This window comes from Artemia franciscana, chromosome 7 (genome assembly GCF_032884065.1).
Source record: "Artemia franciscana chromosome 7, ASM3288406v1, whole genome shotgun sequence".
In the NCBI taxonomy this organism is placed as follows: Eukaryota; Metazoa; Arthropoda; class Branchiopoda; order Anostraca; family Artemiidae; genus Artemia; species Artemia franciscana.
In genome coordinates this window covers 49,308,729-49,328,425 of record NC_088869.1, presented here as the reverse complement: position 1 = coordinate 49,328,425, position 19,697 = coordinate 49,308,729, and the positions used below count along the sequence as shown (strand labels likewise).

Below are 19,697 nucleotides of genomic sequence, written 5' to 3'. Positions count from 1 at the left end.
GAATTTAGAGTTAAATTTATTTTATGACAAAACAATTTGTTTATTTTTTCAGGTTAAATTATCTGATTTTGGTTTTTGCGCACAAGTCTCTCAAGAACTACCAAAAAGAAAGTCACTTGTGGGAACCCCGTATTGGATGTCTCCAGAAGTAATATCTCGTCTCCCCTATGGTCCTGAAGTCGATATATGGTCCTTAGGTACTGTGATTCAGAATATTAGATTTTATAAACGCGCAATGCTCTATGAAGCAACTAGTGTTTAATTTATTGGTGTGGCGAAGGTTAATAAGCGGTAAATTAATTTTCATTATTATGGTATTAAGCTTTTGCTTTTTGCCATTTAGGAAAGTCAACTTGTTTTTGCTTGAATAGACTTTGGTTGTTAAAGTTATCGTCGATCTGGCTCAGGTGTATAAAAATGGGATGTCGGAGGATCGGATTTTTAGTATGCATACCCATAATTGCTAGAAACGGCAGAACGGGCAGTTTAAATACAAAAATAAATTGTTCTTTCTGAAATCTTTTTGAGCTAAATCAAAAAGAAGCGATTGAAAAAGCGTATCACGTTCAACAGTTTTCTAAGACGGATTACGGTGACATGATAGGTGTGGTGTTGTTTCAGCTTTAACGCATGACTTGCTCACATTAAGTTTTGGCAAATGTCTTCTTTCTCTATGTTTATGAAAGATGATACCAAGATCTGATAGGGCTCAAGGGGATGGGGTGGCTTCAGTTTTTACGTGTGAGTCACTGTCACCAATGTTCTACTCTTCTGTCTGTTTATGAAAGATCGAAATCAGGATTTGATAGGGCTCAAGGACTCTGTCTACGCGTGAGTAATTGCCACTATTCGATAAAGGTCTTCACTCGTTTGTTTATGAAAGACTAAAATTAAGATCTGATAGGGCTCAAGGGTTGTGTTTTTTTTTAGCTTTCGCGCATGAGCCAATCCCACTAAGGTACTACTACCAATACCCAGGGGAGTTGTGATTCTGTAGGCCCAGGGTGGTCGTTTTCTGTTTTCTGTAACAATTTAGATGCTAAACCATGAAAGAAACTCTTGTTTATTAATCAATGGATTTCAATCAAACTTGCAAAATGTGGATACAGGTACAAAAAGGAAGACCTAAAAATTATTAGCATTTATAAATCAGTAAGTATGAGAAAATTAGGTTATGTTAATAAAAATCCAGGCAAGGGCCTGGAGACTTGTAAAAGGATTTGACAAGAGTCTATCAAAATACAAGTGTAATCTAAGTGAACACAGAAAGACCCTAGAGAGATAAAGGTTGTGAAGGGGCTTATAACAGTGCACTGTTGAAAACTATCAAAAAGAATACATGGTTGACAGACTCGCAATAGTACTGTTGAAGTTATACTCGCCCCCATTTGAATGAAGAAAACTATACGCGGGATACTAAAGATTACGATTCATGAAGGTGCGGAGTGATGCTTGAATGAGTTGAAAGTTGAGTGTTTATCTTTCGTAATTATTTACCAATTGCAAAACCTACTTTGTTTTTTTTATTTATTCATTATGTTTTTAATAATGACACTGACTTTGGCCTTTTCCGCTGACAGTCAGGATAGTGACTCGTCGATCGTGAGTTTTGATTTTGTTCAATAATTGTAGATTTGACAATCTTGTTGGAAAGAAGATTATGGATTTTTCCGAATCGTGGGACTTGAATTGGGGATCTAGAAATTCTTTGTTTAGCAGTTTGCAAAACGGTAATCCACTCTTATAAACTGCTTTGTCTCTTGATAATTTTGATTCTTGTTTTAAGAATGGGTTTTGTCTTTAGAAAATATCTTTTGCTTACGCTTAGATCTCTTAAACGATTTCTTAAATTTGGTCTTAATTCAGTCCGTTTCATGGCTGAAAGGAATCATTTAGCTGAAGTAGAAATCCGTAGCTCACCTAGGATTAGATTGGTCTTTTGTGTAATGCACAATTGTCCTCTATTGGATATTTTCTGTATTGAGTATTACGTCTTATACGAATATTTGTTGTACCAGTATTATGTTTGGCTGTGGTGTTATTTTTATTTATTTTCAGGGATAATGGTAATTGAAATGGTTGATGGAGAGCCACCCTTCTTCAATGAACCTCCGCTTCAAGCAATGAGGCGTATAAGAGACATGCCACCACCGAAGTTAAGAAATTGTCAAAAGGTAATCCCTCTATCTTATTCATTTTCTTCTTTTGTTTATTATTCTTAGGAACCCAGCTACAGCTCTTCAAGATCATATATTTATTTATCACACCTGTGTCAGTGTTGTCACGTTAAATCATGAAGATTAAAAAGCAAAACTAATTAATTAAGTTTGACAAAGCTGTTCATTCATAAAAACTCAAACATTAGCAATCAGTTGATTTTCAAAGATGACTCCAAATAAGCCACACTTTCTTATGCTGTTTAGTGACATTTTTTGCTGATTTTAACCCACCTTTTCTTTTTTATTATTTATTCTATTCATAATAAAACCACGATTTTCTATTGTTTGGTTCAGAAAGACAAGGGTTTTAGGGGCATTACTTCGTTTCTAATTTTCGTTGAAAATTAGCACACTGAGAATTCCAGGTATGAAAAAAAACGATATAGATAGGTCACAAGGTTGGCAAAATTCACTTAGAATCAAAGATTATTATTCTTAATTAATTCTTATTCTTAATTAATTAATTCTATTAATTCTTAATTAATTAATTATTATTCTTAATTATTAATTAATTCTTAATTATTCTTAATTAATTAATATTCTTAATTAATTCTAAGATTATTATTCTTAGGAACCCAGCTGCAGCTCTTCAAGATCATACATTTTTTCTCGAAAATTCCCCCGTTTTTTGAAAATTAGCACACTGAGAATTCCAGGTATGAAAAAAAACGATATAGATAGGTCACAAGGTTGGCAAAATTCACTTAGAATCAAAGATTATTATTCTTAATTAATTATTATTCTTAATTAATTAATTCTATTAATTCTTAATTAATTAATTAATTAATTATTATTATTCTTAATTATTCTTAATTAATTAATATTCTTAATTAATTCTAAGATTATTATTCTTAGGAACCCAGCTGCAGCTCTTCAAGATCATATAATTTTTCTCGAAAATTGCCCCGTTTTTGAAAATTAGCACACTGAGAATTCCAGGGGTGAAAAAAAACGATATAGATAGGTCACAAGGTTGGCAAAATTTACTTAGAATCCTAATTTTGGAAAACCCATTTTCATGTGAATGACGGTACATCCATATGCATTTGAAGAGCAGATTACATATATCTTTTTTTTTTTGGTATTATCGTTATTTATGACGCGTGCTAAATTATACAAAATGACAAGAGAGCCTCACGTTGGATTGCAAACGGAAACGTTGCAAAACAAAATCGGCGGCTAGAAGGCAAATCGAAATAATGCTTGGGAAAAACTGGGAAAAAATTAGGTATCCATGACTTCGTCCAAAATACAAGATGATGAATGAATCTGAACAGCTAAAGCAGTAGGCATAGAAAAATCTCTGAAATAACGATGACTGAAAATGAAGCACAAAAAGGTCTGCAGTTAGAAGATATGTGACAACAAGTATCACGACGAATTACCTATGAAAATGATGGATAATGAAGTCTGCGGTTAAATCAATTTGCTTCGAGCTACTTTAGTAGCGACAAAGCAATCCATTTTGGTTACTTTTGTGGATTGCTTCGTCTATCTAAGGTCTTTCTCGCAATGATGTTGTGAATTGCGGTTAAAAAAAACAAGTTAGCTATGCCTCTGGGTTATTTGAGAATCACATATATACAAGCGTACCGAGTGCTAGGGCTCGAGTGAATATATATTTATTAAATTTATGCTGATTGACGGAGTGGGTACCCAGCCTTAGGCGTTCTTAGGATTTTTTTTCAGTTTTTTTCTTTGTGCTATAACTTTGTACGGGCACGTTATCATTCAAGTACTTTTTAGTTTCAATATCATTAAATCAATTAGTTCTTTACTTTGTTAGATTTTTCCTCGCATCGATTAAACGCTGGAGTTGTTAATCTGCAAGGATCTTAAAATAAATACTAGGTACACCAACTCGCAAAAGTTGCAAACCCCTCATTGCAACTAGGAAAAGTTGTGAACCCCTCATTGTTGAAGATGATTGTTGCTAACGTTGCTAGGTTAGCAAAAGTTGCTAACACCGCATTGCCGAAGATGATTATGAGCTAACAGTCGACTGTTGCTTAAAACTTCCCTATATGTCTCACAATTGGTATCGGCCTATTTTTGGTTTCCGTGTGTACCTTACTACTGAAGTTGTCAGTCCCTTTAAACTTTCAAACTGGTATTTCTTATGAAGGAATTTTTCTACAAAAAAATGGATGACATATACTTTGATCAGCTCATCAAGAGCTATCGATTGCCGTCGGAAAAAAATCTATATGTCTTAGTTCAAAAGTTGACTTTTTTGCCGTACTTAGAAAGGAGCAGAGGATAAACTCTAATTTCTTTAGCAATGCGAGAAATTTTAAAGTTTAAGAGGTGCATCTGATACCGTTTCTCTACCGCAATCCCAAGTGCAAAAAAAACGAATGATAAACTCAGCTGAAATCACGAACAGAAATGGGTTGAAACAATTGATTTTTGGCCCCAGGCAAGAGTTCTACGAAGCTTTCCAAAATCCAAAGTCATATTCATCAATCCGGCCTAAGGTCCACACTTTCAAACCAGAGAGGTTAGACCCTTACCACTTTCTAGGAATAAGCTGAAATTGGGGTGCTAGGAACAAAAAAAAAAAAATAACACGACAAAACCTAAGTGTTGCTAACACAACACAACTAGCCAAGTTTGTTTGGGATCTAACTGGGAGTTTTTTGAACGTTAGTATGTTCTTTTATTTCAAGTTATTAAACTGTTTCTCGTAGATCTTATGTAGGCTAGTTTCGTGTGTGGTTTAATTCTTTTTTTTTAATTGGTTGCACAGTCTAATTTTGGAAAAAAGTGGAGCTAATGTTTTAGGCCCAATCTAATGTTAAATAATATAGGTGATTCCAAAAATGAATTTGTGTTTTCATTTATTTCTAGCCTAGTCTGTCTAGTTTTGTTTGGAATTAATTCTTTGATTAGCTTAATGATGGTAGATGGTAATTTTTTTTTTTTTTTTTTTTTTTTTTTTTTTTTTTTTTTTTTTTTTTTTTTTTTTTTTTGCGTATCTCTGATAGATTTGAATAGCCGGTCTTGTCATTTTTCAAAACCATCTGCTTTTTTTTGCATAGAAAATAGTTATACTCCGTAGGTAATAATGTAAAAATTGTTGTAGGTAATGCTTGTTTTTATTTTCAAAATCTGAAAAACCAAAATCAAAATCTGATTGAGTTGAATATAATGGTTGGTAAAAAAAAAGGAATAAAGATTCTCCAGATCTATTAATGGAGCATTGGCTTCGATAATTGTCGATATTCCGGTTGCTGTTTTTTGTTTTTACAAGGACATGTTGAAAGCCTGTCACTAAATCTCGTTTCAGCTTGGAACGAACCCCGGGCCATGAATTACCAAGCAGAGATTAATCTAATGTGCCACCACAGGGTAATAGCTGTTAGGCTAGTTATTAGATTTTTATTTGTAGCCTTATTCCATTCAAAGAAGTTGTTCAATGTCTCGTCAATTTGTTGAGTAACTCCATATGTGTAACCGACTCACTGGTGGCTCCAGAAAAGGGGGAAGGGGACTTGGATCCCCCAAGATTTTTTCTCGTGCCCTCATTCCGTATTTTTTCTGTTTTTACTTTTTCTGAATAAACTTGTTAATTTGGTTAATTTGGTTAACTATTGGCGCCCTTGTTACCATCTCCCCAGACTATGCTCTAGTTCATGGTTTGAACAGACTTGATAACCCCCTCTCATCAGTTAACTGTACCCTGAGAATCAAACTAACACATACTTTATTTTCAGGTATCAGCCCGACTTCAGGGATTCCTTGATAGAATGTTAGTACGAGACCCTACACAGAGAGCAACTGCTGTTGAACTGCTTCACCATCCATTTTTACGGCAAGCAGGGCCTCCCTCCCTCCTTGTACCTTTGATGCGATCCTTCAGAAATTCGCCCCAATAACTAATACCTGACATTGGTGATTATGCTACATTATGTAAATAAGACCTTCAGTATGGGATAAGTGAAAGAATTCTTTGTGTTTAGAATACAGCTTACGATTGATTTGGGATATAAATGCCAAGTGTCTAATGTTGAGAGTCAACATGAAATAATATTAGAGAAAGTCTGGAGTTGTTTCCTTTCAGTCTGTTGTGCCTTTTGGTGGTCATTTTGGATAATTAGTTTAGTTTTTTTTTCTTAGAGCCCAAAGAATAACGCAGCTATTATATAATATTTTTCTTACGACCCAGTATTCCTTAAGTATATTTGTTGCCTTGATTTGATCAAATCGAAGAGGGTTTTAGCGATTTCAATAAATCGTTTAAGACTGTTGTTTGGGATTCGATCAACTCCCTACGTATTTTAGTTATACAATTAGATCATTTAGAATGGTTGTTAGGGATTTGATCAAATTACTAATTTTATTTTATCGCTAAGATACAAGCGCTACACTAGTTCTAGCGTAGAACTGTATAGCGTGTATAGGTTTAAATGAAAATGAATATGAAGTGTATTAAATGAAACAGAATAAGTTATACCAATGTTAAGTTGTTTTATCTTGACATTGTATAGTTCAGTTTCAGTCCATTTATTGGCTATTCATTCGATTATATATTCAGTCCATTTATCAAGAAGCCTCGTTAATCCGACACAACAATACTACTTATTGTAATTCCAACATATGACATATATGGGTGTTTTGTTGGCTGCCTAAAGACAATCTGGCTTTTGTGTTAGGGTTTTTTTTTTCGTATATTGAATACGTGCAAGTGATTATTTAATAATTTAATGAGGTTATCATTTAAGTGTTTGTGGAGGAACATTTTATTTGATCTTATATGTTGTTTTCATTCATGTCAGAGGACTTTTTCGTGAGCTTAAAAATGGATATCCCATAATTTAGGTCTTTCATTAGAGGCGTAAGACCTTAGAAGATTTATGACCGACAAGTTGATGTAAAATTGGCTGCACTTATTTTTTGTGAAACTAACTTACTTATAACGAAAAATGAACGAATTTGATAATGTGTCACTATGAAGTATAACTATAGTTCTACATGTTTATATTGTTAACTGTTCTGAGGTCATTTTGATCAAGTCCAATAAACAGCGAGGAAAATTTATCAAGGATTCTTGTTGCAAATGTTAATGTTAAAACGCTTGACACAAAATCGTCCTGGTGTTTCTTTGGTGCTTTCTTATGTGTTTAAATGTGAAGAACGTTCTTCATTGCCTAGTTGAAATAAACTCCGTTAAAGGACTTTAGCGTTTTATAACGAGAACAATTGTTCTCATTTTTTGCACGAGTCTTCATCTTTAAAGGCTTACTAGACGTACTTTGGGTCTTTGAAAATTCACTTTGGAAACGACAAGCAATGAAAGTTGTTTTTTGACACATAGTAGAAGCTTAGAAAGTGCGGTAGAAGAGTGGCCCCCATTAATATGGTAACGAATTTTATTACCGAATTTTAGAATTTATGCGTCCTAGAATTATTGGAAATAAAAACACATTAAGAATGATGATTTAAGTTAATAATTTTAAGTTTTTAATGTTATTTTTCAAAATCCCAAATTATTTATAGTTTGAAATCTTGCGTATTTTTCTACCTTTGATATTTCACATTATATTTGTGAACTTGGTCGTTCAAAATATTGCTGCTAGTAGAAGAAAAAATTACTTTCAAAAACTTTACATTCATTATTTATTATTATTTAGTTTGTTGATCATTATTATCCGCGATTTTTTATTAGATGTTGTTTAATACTATTGCTTATCATTTATTTATTACTGGTATTATCATTACTGTTCGTTATTTATGATCATATATTGCTTGTTATTTACTAAAGTTCAAGAGATATACACATAAATGCGCTGTTAAATAGCATCTTGCTGCGTTAAAACCACAATGACCACATTGAGTCTTTAAGGACTACTCTTGTGGCTGTATAAAACTAAAAGTCATTTAAATGATTTTACAGTAAAACCCTCCATAATGTAATGAAAATTGGACTTGGTCATGATGGCTCTCGGAACTTTCATTTATTTATATGACTAGAAAAAGTAGTATCTTGATTCTGATTAGTGCGAACCTGGCGAATAAATTTTGTATTAGAATTCCTGCAGAATTTTTATTCCAATGTGATGTCTAACGGATGGGTTTTAGCAATCCTAGTTTCAGAGCATTCACTGTTCTTTGCTCATTAAGGTATTGTTATTCACCATTCCGATATGAGCCTTAATTGTTATTTAATTTAACTTACTATTTACCAAATAAAATTTAAATTAGGAGTCTCGAAATAGTAAGTTGAAATTCTGCCAAATTTTGGTTTTTAATAGTTTAAAAACAATTAAATACAGCTATTTTGTTTTTATTTATAAATAGGATCTTTTTTATACCCCGGGTTATATCTTAAAAAAAACTTGCACATTTCTTGTGCAGTCATTGATTTTCGTCTATAATCTGTATTTGGTTTTTGGCGAGAAACTAGTCTTGAAGATGTATCCTAATATGCCGGAGTTGACTTTGATCAGGTACATGCAGCTGTCGCGTTGTTTTCTGTTTGTTTTCCGCTTTTTGGTGATTGTAGCTTAGTGTTTGACTAACTTATGAGTAAAAAATGGCGCTGGTGTCTAAAAACCAGCACCATCTTGCGTTTCATGTTTCTTGGCATTTTTTAAAACTTGGTAATTATACTTTTTCCTCTGAAATCAAGATCAGACACTTTTCACTACATTACTATTGCCAGTTACGTTGCTTCAACTAATTTGCAATGTATTACAATAAGAAACACGAAACGCTAGATGGCATTGGCGATTTCTTTTGAGGCACTAGAACCAGTTTCTACTCTTGAAAGCTATTCATATTCTCTGACATGTAGCAAAAGTGTAGAATGAATACTGCCATCTGAATGGAGGAAACTTCTCCTTGGCACGTTCCTGATTGGAAGAAAGTGGATGAAATGTTCAAGTTTGTCCAAAGTAAAGAAGAAGTAGCATTCTTATTAGATTAGTTTATTCTAGTATGGGTTCATAGTTTGGTAGTGTATTTTTATTTGTTCCATATTAATTTTGTGTGCGTTTGAATTGGTGAGATATTAGTTTTGCTGTGAGCTTTTCCCCACTTGTAGATAATGAGGCATCCTAAAGTTTAAGTATGTAAATAGCACATTGTGTCTTTTTAAGTGTATTAACGTTAAACAGATTGAGTTGAATTGTAATTTCATGAAAAAGAATAAGGTGTATTGATTTCCCATGTCTATAAATTCATGAATTAGTGAATAATATGCGATTCTAATACGATAGGTATCTAAAAAAAAAAATCTTATAGCTTTCTAATAGCTTAACCAATTTGTTAATTTCAATAAAAAGGAACTTAAAAAAAGAGGAATGAACCAAATTTTGTTTATATGTCATTAAGAGAAACGACATAGCGTTTGCATTCACCATAAACATAGTCCAATTCATCAGCTACCTTTGAAGATAAAATGGGCAATTAAAGATATTAAAATTCAACATATGTTTAGACAACCTCGTGGGTAGAATGTTTCTTCGAACACTTTGGCAAAAATTTTAAACTATTGTGCATATGAAAATGATAGCTTGTTACCTTAAAGACAATCTGCTTCATATTTATAATTTATTACTGCTCTAATGTTTTAAAAATCATTCACCTTTAAACCACAATTTTACGAAAGAAGGATTAGTTCATATGCACGACTTTTATCCTTTCTGTGGGTAACTGATTTAGGGAAGGTGGAAGGGGGGGGGGGAACGTGTGAAAAGCGGAATTTTTGATTTTGCAATTTTTTGGATTCGACTCTATGTATAAAAATGAAATTTTAATTGTAATAAAAAAAATGAAATTGTAAGATCTTTGCAAAATACTTTTATTTATTTAATACTACAAAAAGAAATGTTCTTTAAGAAGGGTATCAAAATATTTACCAGATTTGTGTAATACTTCTTGGAAGTATTTTTAAGAATGGGGGATTTTTGTGCACGTTGATGTTTCCGTGATGGTTTCTTTTAGTCATTTGTGTTTATTAAAGGGAAGAGTAATTTCATTTGTTTTGGGTTTATCTGATCCAGTTATGTGCATATCATTTATAACCTTTGTGTCTTATATTGTTCCGTCCCTGATTGTATTAAAATATATTAGATCCAACGGTTTGATTTTTGTAGACATTTAAGCTGGGAATATTAGTCTTTTTATTACGAACTAGTGCTTCTGATTCTTGGCGTTTTTCAAAGATCTCAAGATTTCAGTCTGAAATTTGGAATCTTACGATAAGTATATTAATCATTAATCTAAAAAGTATGTTAATTATATGTGTGGTAATCATTCAACACTTTGGGATTTCAATTCAAAATTTTGCATTTACCGTAACTGATAATTTGTTCTTAGTGGCGACCAGTCTCTCAAGCATTAATTGTTAGTTTAAGTTCTTACTACTGAATCTGACTGTTGACGTAATCATCACATAATGTTTACAGATACGACCTATAGTATGGGCCAGTGATTATCAAACATTGGTATCCAGCTTCTAGCTCCTGATGATTAGAATGATATTACGATCAAGAACACAAGGCAAAAATTTTTTTGAAAAATTAGGAGGAGGTGAATCCCCCTGCTACTTCCATCTGGCTCCTTCATGTTTAGTTCACATGCATTCTTAGCTAGATATGTCTAAGCATCATTCTTTATTTCTTCTATAACAATCATTGTCTACTAATTAAAGATTAGTTCCTGTTTTATAGGCAGGTGTGATTGGTCCGAAGCGATGATGGCTAGACATTGATGTCCACCTTGTCCCCAAATTACTGAAGTCTCTAAAATGTAAAACAGTCCATAGTATTTAAAAGTGTAAAAGCATTTTTCTAAAAAACTGCCTGGTGAGAATTTTTTTTTTAAGAGCCTGATGTCCCTTTGAAAATGAAGTCACAGCAAAACTGGCGTCATTTTTGAGGACTCTCTGGCGCTTTTTAATAACTCCAATACATTTGTTTCCAAAATAAAATATTTATTAATAGTACCAGGGGACCAAGCTTTGCTCGTTTAAAAGACTTTCGAATAACAATATTCGCTCCCTGAATACGGCCCTGAATGCTCTTTTTTCTTTTTGGAGGAAAGTGGTGAAATAATAGGCTCTGCGCAAATAAGCTTATTAAGTATTTGAACAACGAGCATAAGTCCATTGCCAATATAGCGACGAAAAAAGGCCTGATGATGGGAGTTCAACTAGACTAGAGTATATTTATCTTTTACTCTAAGTATTTTTACTATAGTAAGTTGATGACAAAATATGGAAGTAAACGTTTTATTCAATGCCTTGTTTGCGTCTTATTATCAATATTCTGCTGTTACCCTTTCAGTGGTGGTCTTATTCTTTTAATGAGAGGATCTTTTCAACGAAGGACTATGATTTGTAACACATTTTCACCGTTGCATCTCAAATTCCTTCAAATCGGGAAAAAATTATAAAAATGAATGTTGTAGCTTTCTAATAACCTACCTTCCAAATGTGAAAACAATGCTTGTAACATGTCAACCCTCTGTTTATATATATTAGCTGGAATATTTACAACTTTTTCTTTTCAAATAAAACATTTTAAATTTGTGATTATATTTGCCAAATATGTCTAAGAGCAATATAGTCTATCGTCTTTGTAATTTCAATCTTTGCTAGTAATTTTAATTTTTTTTTTCGTATTGATTCTGGCATATTGATCCGTATTATCCTTCCCAGATCCTCTTATTTTGTTCTTTTACTCTTATTTCGACTTTCCTATTTTTCCTTTTAATCCTAAGTTTTTCCTTTCTCTTTATTCTAATTATTATGGCCAAAGATGAATTAAAACATTACTTTTCCGTTCGAATGGGCCCTTTGTCGATACTATTGTTTCGATGCGATCAGCCTTGGGAAAAACATAATGACGCATCCTTGATCTTTCCTCTGGCAAAAAATACAAAATTCCACTTTTTTGCAGGTGGAAGTTTGAAACTTCTACATCAGTGTTCTTGGATACCATCAAATCTGACGATGTTATTTTCATTAAGATTCCTTGGCTTTTAGGTGGCGTTTCCCCCCTTTTTTGAAAATCAGGCAAATTTTTTCAGGCTTGTAGTTTGGTACGTAACACTAAATTAAATTTATCTTATATATATGGAATCAACATAATAGGCCAATTCTTTTGACATACCTATTGATATCAAAATTCCATTTTACTGAGTTTCGGTTGCTATTGACCGCATCGCTCCTTACTTACAGTTCCTTACTACAAACTGTTTAATGAGAAAAACTTTGCTTTTGAATTTTAACAAGAAATAGCAGGTTTTAATTTTGCCCTTTTTTCCATTAAAATATGTTTTGTAAATTGTTGTGCCAAGAACCAATTGTTTTTTTTTTTTAAGGTATTAAAACACATTTTTCAAAACAAAGTAGTAAAAAAATATGCTCCCTGCTTAATGTTAGCAAGCATTGTTATAAGGACAGATTAAACTTGTGTCCCCTTACGTAACACTAAATTAAGTAATTGTTACTTCTTACGTAACACTAAATTAAATTTATCTGATATATATGGAATCAGCATAATAGGCCAATTCTTTTGACATAGCTATTGATATCAAATTTCCATTTTACTGAGTTTCGGTTTCTATTGACCGCATCGCTCCTTACTTACAGTTCCTTACTACAAACTGTTTAATAAGGAAAACTTTGCTTTTGAATTTTAACAAGAAATACCAAGTTTTAATTTTGCTCTTTTTTCCATAAAACTATGTTTTGTAAATTGTTGTGCCAAGAACCAATTGTTTTTTTAAGGTATTAAAACACATTTTTCAAAACAAAGTAGTAAAAAAATATGCTCCCTGGTTAATGTTAGCAAGCATTGTTATAAGGACAGATTAAACTTTGTGTTCCCTATGTTAAGTTTGTGGCATGTTAGCAGTCATACAGTTTTAAAGTTTCAACGTAAGAACCTTGTTATTTTTTCATTCTTTTTAATGAAATATCAACAAAAGTAGTTTTCAATGAAAATGCCCCCTAAATTATTTCTTATCTTTTGATCAAACTAAAAAGATACTATATTTGTATTCCTGCTACACAGTGCAAGACCTGAATACCTAATTACTTAAAATATTCTGTATATTTGTTGCAAGGCTCACAGGTAGAAGCATACCCGTAACCATTTCTAACTAGCCTATGCGTCAAAAAAGATGTTTCATTGTTGTTTTCATCTCCAATAAATCCAAAATGTCACAGATGATCGAGAACTAAAATCGAGGACATTCGAAAAGGTTTCAAAAATTAATCGTTTCTTCCTTCACTGGGGGAAGCGCTGTGCTGCGCTTCCTTCACTGCGCCTGACTTCTTTGAAAGTGAGATGACATAATTTACTACGAATATGCAAACAGCCCGAACGTCACTGTGACAGTTTTCTCTTCTACTTAGACAACCTGACGAACTAGAAAGAAGACCAGTAGTAAGATCTTATTTGAAGATCCAATTCGGCAAGAGAAAGAAACTGCGATTCGTTTGCGCAGGTCTCTTATTCGGCATGTTCACCAGTGATTTATTTAATAAACATTTCTTTGTACTCAGATTTCGAAACCCAGATGCAAGCAAAGGAATTAAACAAAAAAATAATTTAAGAACGGAAGAAATATTTAGTTAATACAGTTTCCAAGGAAATAGGGAGCTTGAATAGAAGGAAATACAATTAATGACGACGCCCAAATACGCAGATTTTTTGTTGGATTTCCTACATTACTGGAATTCCAAAGGTGCAGCCCCCAATTTAGATACCGTAGAGTTGCAAAATTTGCGAACTACTGGCCCGACCTGAGATCCCAAGGAGTAGTGGTCTGGAGACCTCGATTTTAATGAGAACCTTTAATTGGTAATAAAAAACTGTAGACAATTAGTGAATTTTTGCAGCAAAAATTTAAACCTCCTTTTAGTTTAAAATGATTAATTGTCAAGCACAAAACCAACTGTTTAAATTTCTGAAATTTACAATTTTTCTTTATTTTTTCGTTTTTTTTTCATTCAATAGTCTATTCATAAATTTTAAAGCTTTTAGTCGAATTCTGGCTATTAAAAGTGTAGCGAGAAAACACTACCTGTCCTCGAAATAAGACAGTAGACTGAACCGAGTCACATCATTTAGTTTCGATTATTGTCAGGTTGTTACTTCAGTTGTCCAATAATGTAAGTTACTATAGGGGCCGGAGTATCAAAAATCATTTCGAACTATTTTATGGTGAAGTAATGACAATTATTTATATAAACATATTAAAAACATTATCAATTAAATAAACACATTGCATTAAACACAAAATATCAAATTATTGAAAATGCGAAACATATTAATAATGGCAGTGACAATTTTTTATTACGTTTTTTTTCTGCCGAGTTGGAGCTTCAGGTGTAGCGATGTTGAGTCAAGAGTTTGCCGTTTCGAGTAATACTAAAGCGTGTCTGTATGCTCACTTTTGACTCCTAAATCAATTTCATATTGTTTTTTTTTTGTATATATGTTTTTTAACTTTTCTTTTCTTAATTTTTTTTTCATAGTGATAACAATACATGGAAATACCACCAGCAAGTTTATTTCTATTAGTTTTATCTATAGATTTTGTTGTTATTAGTTTATCGAGAAATTATTAGTTTTGAAAATAAACTTAGCAAAAGAGATATTTTTTTTCTAATGAGAACAACAATAAAAAATTCTTCTCTTTAAAATTTTTGGTCATCAATACAAATACCGCTTAGATTAGCCTAAATTTGGGCATTAATGCCAATTTCATTTTTTCACATAACGATAATTCCCTTTCTAGTAATACACAATACCATTTCTATATAAAGTACTGGATCAAAACATTTAAATAAATATGTGGGCTCACTGGTCTCAACTTCTGGGCTTACAAAACTGATAGTAGTGATTGTTGAAGTCGCTAGAATACAATTAAGCTAACTTTAAAAGACAACACAAAAAGAGCGTTCAAAAATAGATCCGAATTTTAATGCCAAATAGCACAGCTGACAACAAATCAAACTCTATAGTACAAACAATATTAGCAATTTTTTAAAATTCAATAAAACAATAATTCTAAAGGTGGATCCAAACTTCTCATATTGTTGCCGTTTTGAAACTTCCAAGTAATAAACACTATAATACTTACACGTCCAGATGCGTACTTTTAATATCGTTATACACCTGATGACCGAGATATACTTTTGCTTCTTCTTTTTAGCACCTTTTTAGCAAATATATCTGAACTTTCATCTTGCATCAATGAATCATTGCTATTATTAAATAAAATACACAAATTACGTGTCTGCAATCTTACAACAGGTCATTTTATACTTCCAAAATGATTCTCGTATTTGACCCTGATTTTAATCCTACACACCGAGGGTTTACAATTTGTTAAAATTAAACAAAACGATAAAGGTGGGTCCAAACTTCTCATATTGTTGTCGTTTTGAAACTTCTAAGTAATAAATACTGTAGGGTTAACATTTACATATCCAGACCCATGCTTTTAGTAATAATAAATAATAAAATACAAGTTTTTTCAACTGAAAGCAAGGAGCAACATTAAAACTTAAAACGAACAGAAATTATTGCGTAAATGAAGGGGGTTACTCCTCGTCAACACCTTGCTTTTTACGCTAAAGTTTTTTAGTACTTAAAAAAAAGCTTCTTCTTGTTCTAATTAAAAGAACATATTGTTTCTGGAGTCATTCTTAAAGAATTGGAACAGAATTGAAACTTTAGCGTGAAGAGGGAGGTGTTGAGGAGAAGTAACTCCTCATTTACGAAATAATTTTATGTTCGTTTTAAGTTTTAATGTTACTCCTTACTTTCGGCTCATAAAACTTGTTTTCTTATTTAATTTCTGATCGTTTTTTAAATAATTCCAGGAAATCTGGCTACAACTCCATGGAAAAATCCCTCCTCCTGACCGACTTATCCTCTAGACCATGGTTCTCAAATTGTGGTACTCTTACCCCTTCGGGATACGCAAAAATTTTTAGGGGATACATGGCCAGCCAACAAGGAAAATAAAACAACCCTTTAACTCTAGGACTGACCATTTTATTTATATTTTAGCTATAGTTTACTTACTACCGATAACTGAGAAGGGGTACCTAAAATGTTTTGTGGATAAAAAGGGGTATAGTGTCTAAATAAGTTTGAGAACCACTGCTCTAGGCAATCCAATCCTGGCGAAAATTTACCCCGGACACTTACCCTTAACTTCTCCACGCGTAAAATTGAATCGACAAAGAGAGAGAAAGACACTAGAAGAATCTCGTATAGGAATTCTGGCAAATTTTACAAGTGCAAAATGTTTCCTGGAAAATTCACCCCCTGAAAAATTCCCTCCCCATGACAAATTTTCATCGTGGAAAATCCCACTAGCTTCCCAATAGCAAATACTACACGCAAACAATGGACAGATATTATAAATTAAAGACATTTCCCCAGGGCCTTTGGAGGATCATGAAATTTCTAAAGGTAAATTTATTCGGCCTTTAACTATGCTGAACAAAATGGTTATCTAAAAATTTTGATCAGACGATTTTGAGAAAAAGGGCGTCGGGAGGAGGTCTAGTTGCCCTCCAAGTGTAGAGTTTCGGTTAGTATTGAGCCGGGTTACCACAAACTGTTTGATTAAAGACTTGACGCTCAATATTTGGAAGTAAAAGTTCGTAAGCAATAAACATTGTAGAGTTGACATTTACAACTCCAGACGCATGCTTTTAGAAATATTACAGACTGGACGCTCAATATCCGTACCTGATGACCAAGATATAGGAGGAAATTTCTCCCTAGGGCCCTCTTTTTGTTCTTGCCAGCCCTATAGGTTTTTGATGTTAATTGGAATTGAGTCTGTTCCATTTTGCAGATTCCTTTAATTAATTTTTCCCTTTCTATACACCATCATTTTTTGTTGCATATTTTCAAAATTACAATTATGTAGTCGATGGCACACAATAAGAACAAAAATGTAAAAAAACTAGTATCTTTTTAAATTGATTTTTTTTGGGGGGGGGGGGGTAAACTCCGTCTTAGAATATTTTATTTTAAAACTTATATTCTTACTCGAAAGGTTTTCTATATTTAAAAAAATACAGTTATGCAGTCGATGACACACAATAAGAACAAAAACATTAAAAAAAAAGCAGTATTTAAAAACAATTTTTTGTTAAATTCGTCTTAGAATAAACACCATTTAGCTTATATTCCATACTAAAGGTTTTCTAGATTTAGAAAAAAATTCTAAATTATCTTTCTATCCATGAATATTTTCTATTCTCAACAGAATCAAACTAATATTTTAATAAATTTAATTTTTATTTATTTTTTTTTTTAATCCGTCTTGGGTCATGATCATTAGAACAAAGAGAAAAGAAAAATCTAGGAGTGAGAGGCAAAAAGGGAAAGTCAAAGTAAGGGTAAAATAAAACAAAATAGATAATCTAAGAAGGATAATACGGATAACTACGCCAGTCTCAATCCGAAAAATAAATTAATTAAAGTCAAACAGTTCGTGGTAACGAACTGTAGTAAGGAGCGACCCGGCTCAATAGTAACCGAAACTCTAAAAAATAGAATTTTGATACAATAGCTACATCAAAAGAATTGCATTTTATGCTGATTTTAAATATATAAGTTTCATCAAGTTTAGTCTTACCCATCAAAAGTTACGAGCCTGAGAAAATTTGACTTATTTTAGAAAATAGGGGGAAACACCCCCTAAAAGTCGTAGGATCTTAACGAAAATGACGCCATCATATTCAGCGTATCAGAGAACCATATTGTAGAAGTTTCAAGCTCCTATCTACAAAAATGTGGAATTTTGTATTTTTTGCCAGAAGACAAATCACGGGTGCGTGTTTATTTGTTTGTTTGTTTGTTTTTTTTTTTTTTCTTTTCCCCAGGGGTCATGGTATCGACCAAGTGGTCCTAGAATGTCGCAAGATGGCTCATTCTAACGGAAATGAAATGTTCTAGTGCCCTTTTTAAGTGACCAAAAAAATTGGAGGGCATCTAGGCCCCCTCCCACGCTCATTTTTTCCCAAAATCAACGGATCAAAATTTTGAGATAGCCATTATGTTCAGCATAGTCGAAAACCATAATAACTATGTCTTTGGGGATGATTTACTCCCCCGCAATCCCTGGGGGAGGGGCTGCAAGTTACAAACTTTGACCATTGTTTACATATAGTAATGGTTATTGGGAAGTGTACAAACGTTTTCAGGGGGATTTTATTTTGTTTGGGGGTGGGGTTTAGGAGAGGGGGCTATGTTGGAGGATCTTTCCTTGGAGGAATCTGTCATGGGGGAAGAAAAATTCAATGACAAGGGCGCAGAATTCTCTAGCATTACTATAAGAAAACAATGAAAAATAAACACGAAAACGTTTTTTTCAAATGAAAGGAAGAAGTAGCATTGAAACTTAAAACGAACAGATATTATTACGCATATGAGGGGTTCTAAAAATACTTTAGCATAAAGAGCGAGGTACTTAGGAGGAGATAAATACCTTGCTCTTTATGCTAAAGTATTTTTTTGTAATTTCAACTATTTATTCTACGGCCTTTCTGATTCAGGGGTCATTCTTAAAGAATTGGGACAAAACTTACGATTTAGTGTAAACAGCGAGGTATTAACGAGGGTACAAATCCCCTCGTTTACATAATAAAAATATAAGGTTATGAAAGTTTGTTACGTAAGTTAATTCTTAAGTTACGTATATTTTTTACTAATAAAACGTTCGTTAAAAATTAAAAGTTCTAGTTGCCTTTTTAAGTAACCGAAAAATTGGAGGGCAACTAAGCCTCCTTCTCCACCCCTTATTTCTCAAAATCGTCTGATCAAAACTAATAGAAAGCCATTTAGCCAAAAAAAGAATTAATATACAAATTTCATTTTAATAATTATGTGCGGAGAGCCAAAAGTTTTAATGCATTAATTCAAAAACGTTCAGAAATTAAATAAAAAAACTAATTTTTTTAGCTGAAAGTAAGGAGCGACATTAAAACTTAAAACGAACAGAAATTACTCCGTATATGAAATGAGTTGTCCCCTCCGCAATCCCTCGCTCTTTACGCTAAAGTTTGACTCTTTGCCACAATTCTACTTTTTAAAACAATTTAAAGCTTTAGCGTAAAGAGCGAGGGATTGCGGAGGGGACAACTCATTTCATATACGGAGTAATTTCTGTTCGTTTTAAGTTTTAATGTCGCTCCTTACTTTCAGCTAAAAAAATTAGTTTTTTTTATTTAATTACTAGCAAAGATTGAAGTTACAAATTCGATAAATTATATTACTCTTAGACATATTTGGCAAAAATAATCACAAATTTAAAATGCTGTTATTTGAAAAGAAAAGCTATAAATATTCCAGCTAAAATATATATACTGAGTGTTGACATGATACAAGCCTTGTTTTCACATTTGGAAAGTAGGTTATCAGAAAGCTACAACATTCATTTTTAGAATTTTTTCCCGATTTGAAGGAATTTGAGATTCAACGGTGAAAATGT

The 19,697-nt window shown here is 32.7% G+C and overlaps 1 protein-coding gene across 1 annotated transcript in view; it reads left to right on the top strand.

The window, feature by feature from the left end:
- Window positions 1–8,796, top strand: part of LOC136029713 (serine/threonine-protein kinase PAK mbt-like) — a 13,280-nt gene extending 4,484 nt beyond the window's left edge. The window contains exons 2-4 of the mRNA XM_065708216.1: window positions 53–197; window positions 2,059–2,174; window positions 5,936–8,796. Coding sequence (XP_065564288.1) covers window positions 53–197; window positions 2,059–2,174; window positions 5,936–6,097 — 423 coding nt within the window. The 3' untranslated portion in view covers window positions 6,098–8,796. The remainder of the gene's footprint in view (window positions 1–52; window positions 198–2,058; window positions 2,175–5,935) is intronic.
- Window positions 8,797–19,697: the final 10,901 nt, after the last annotated feature.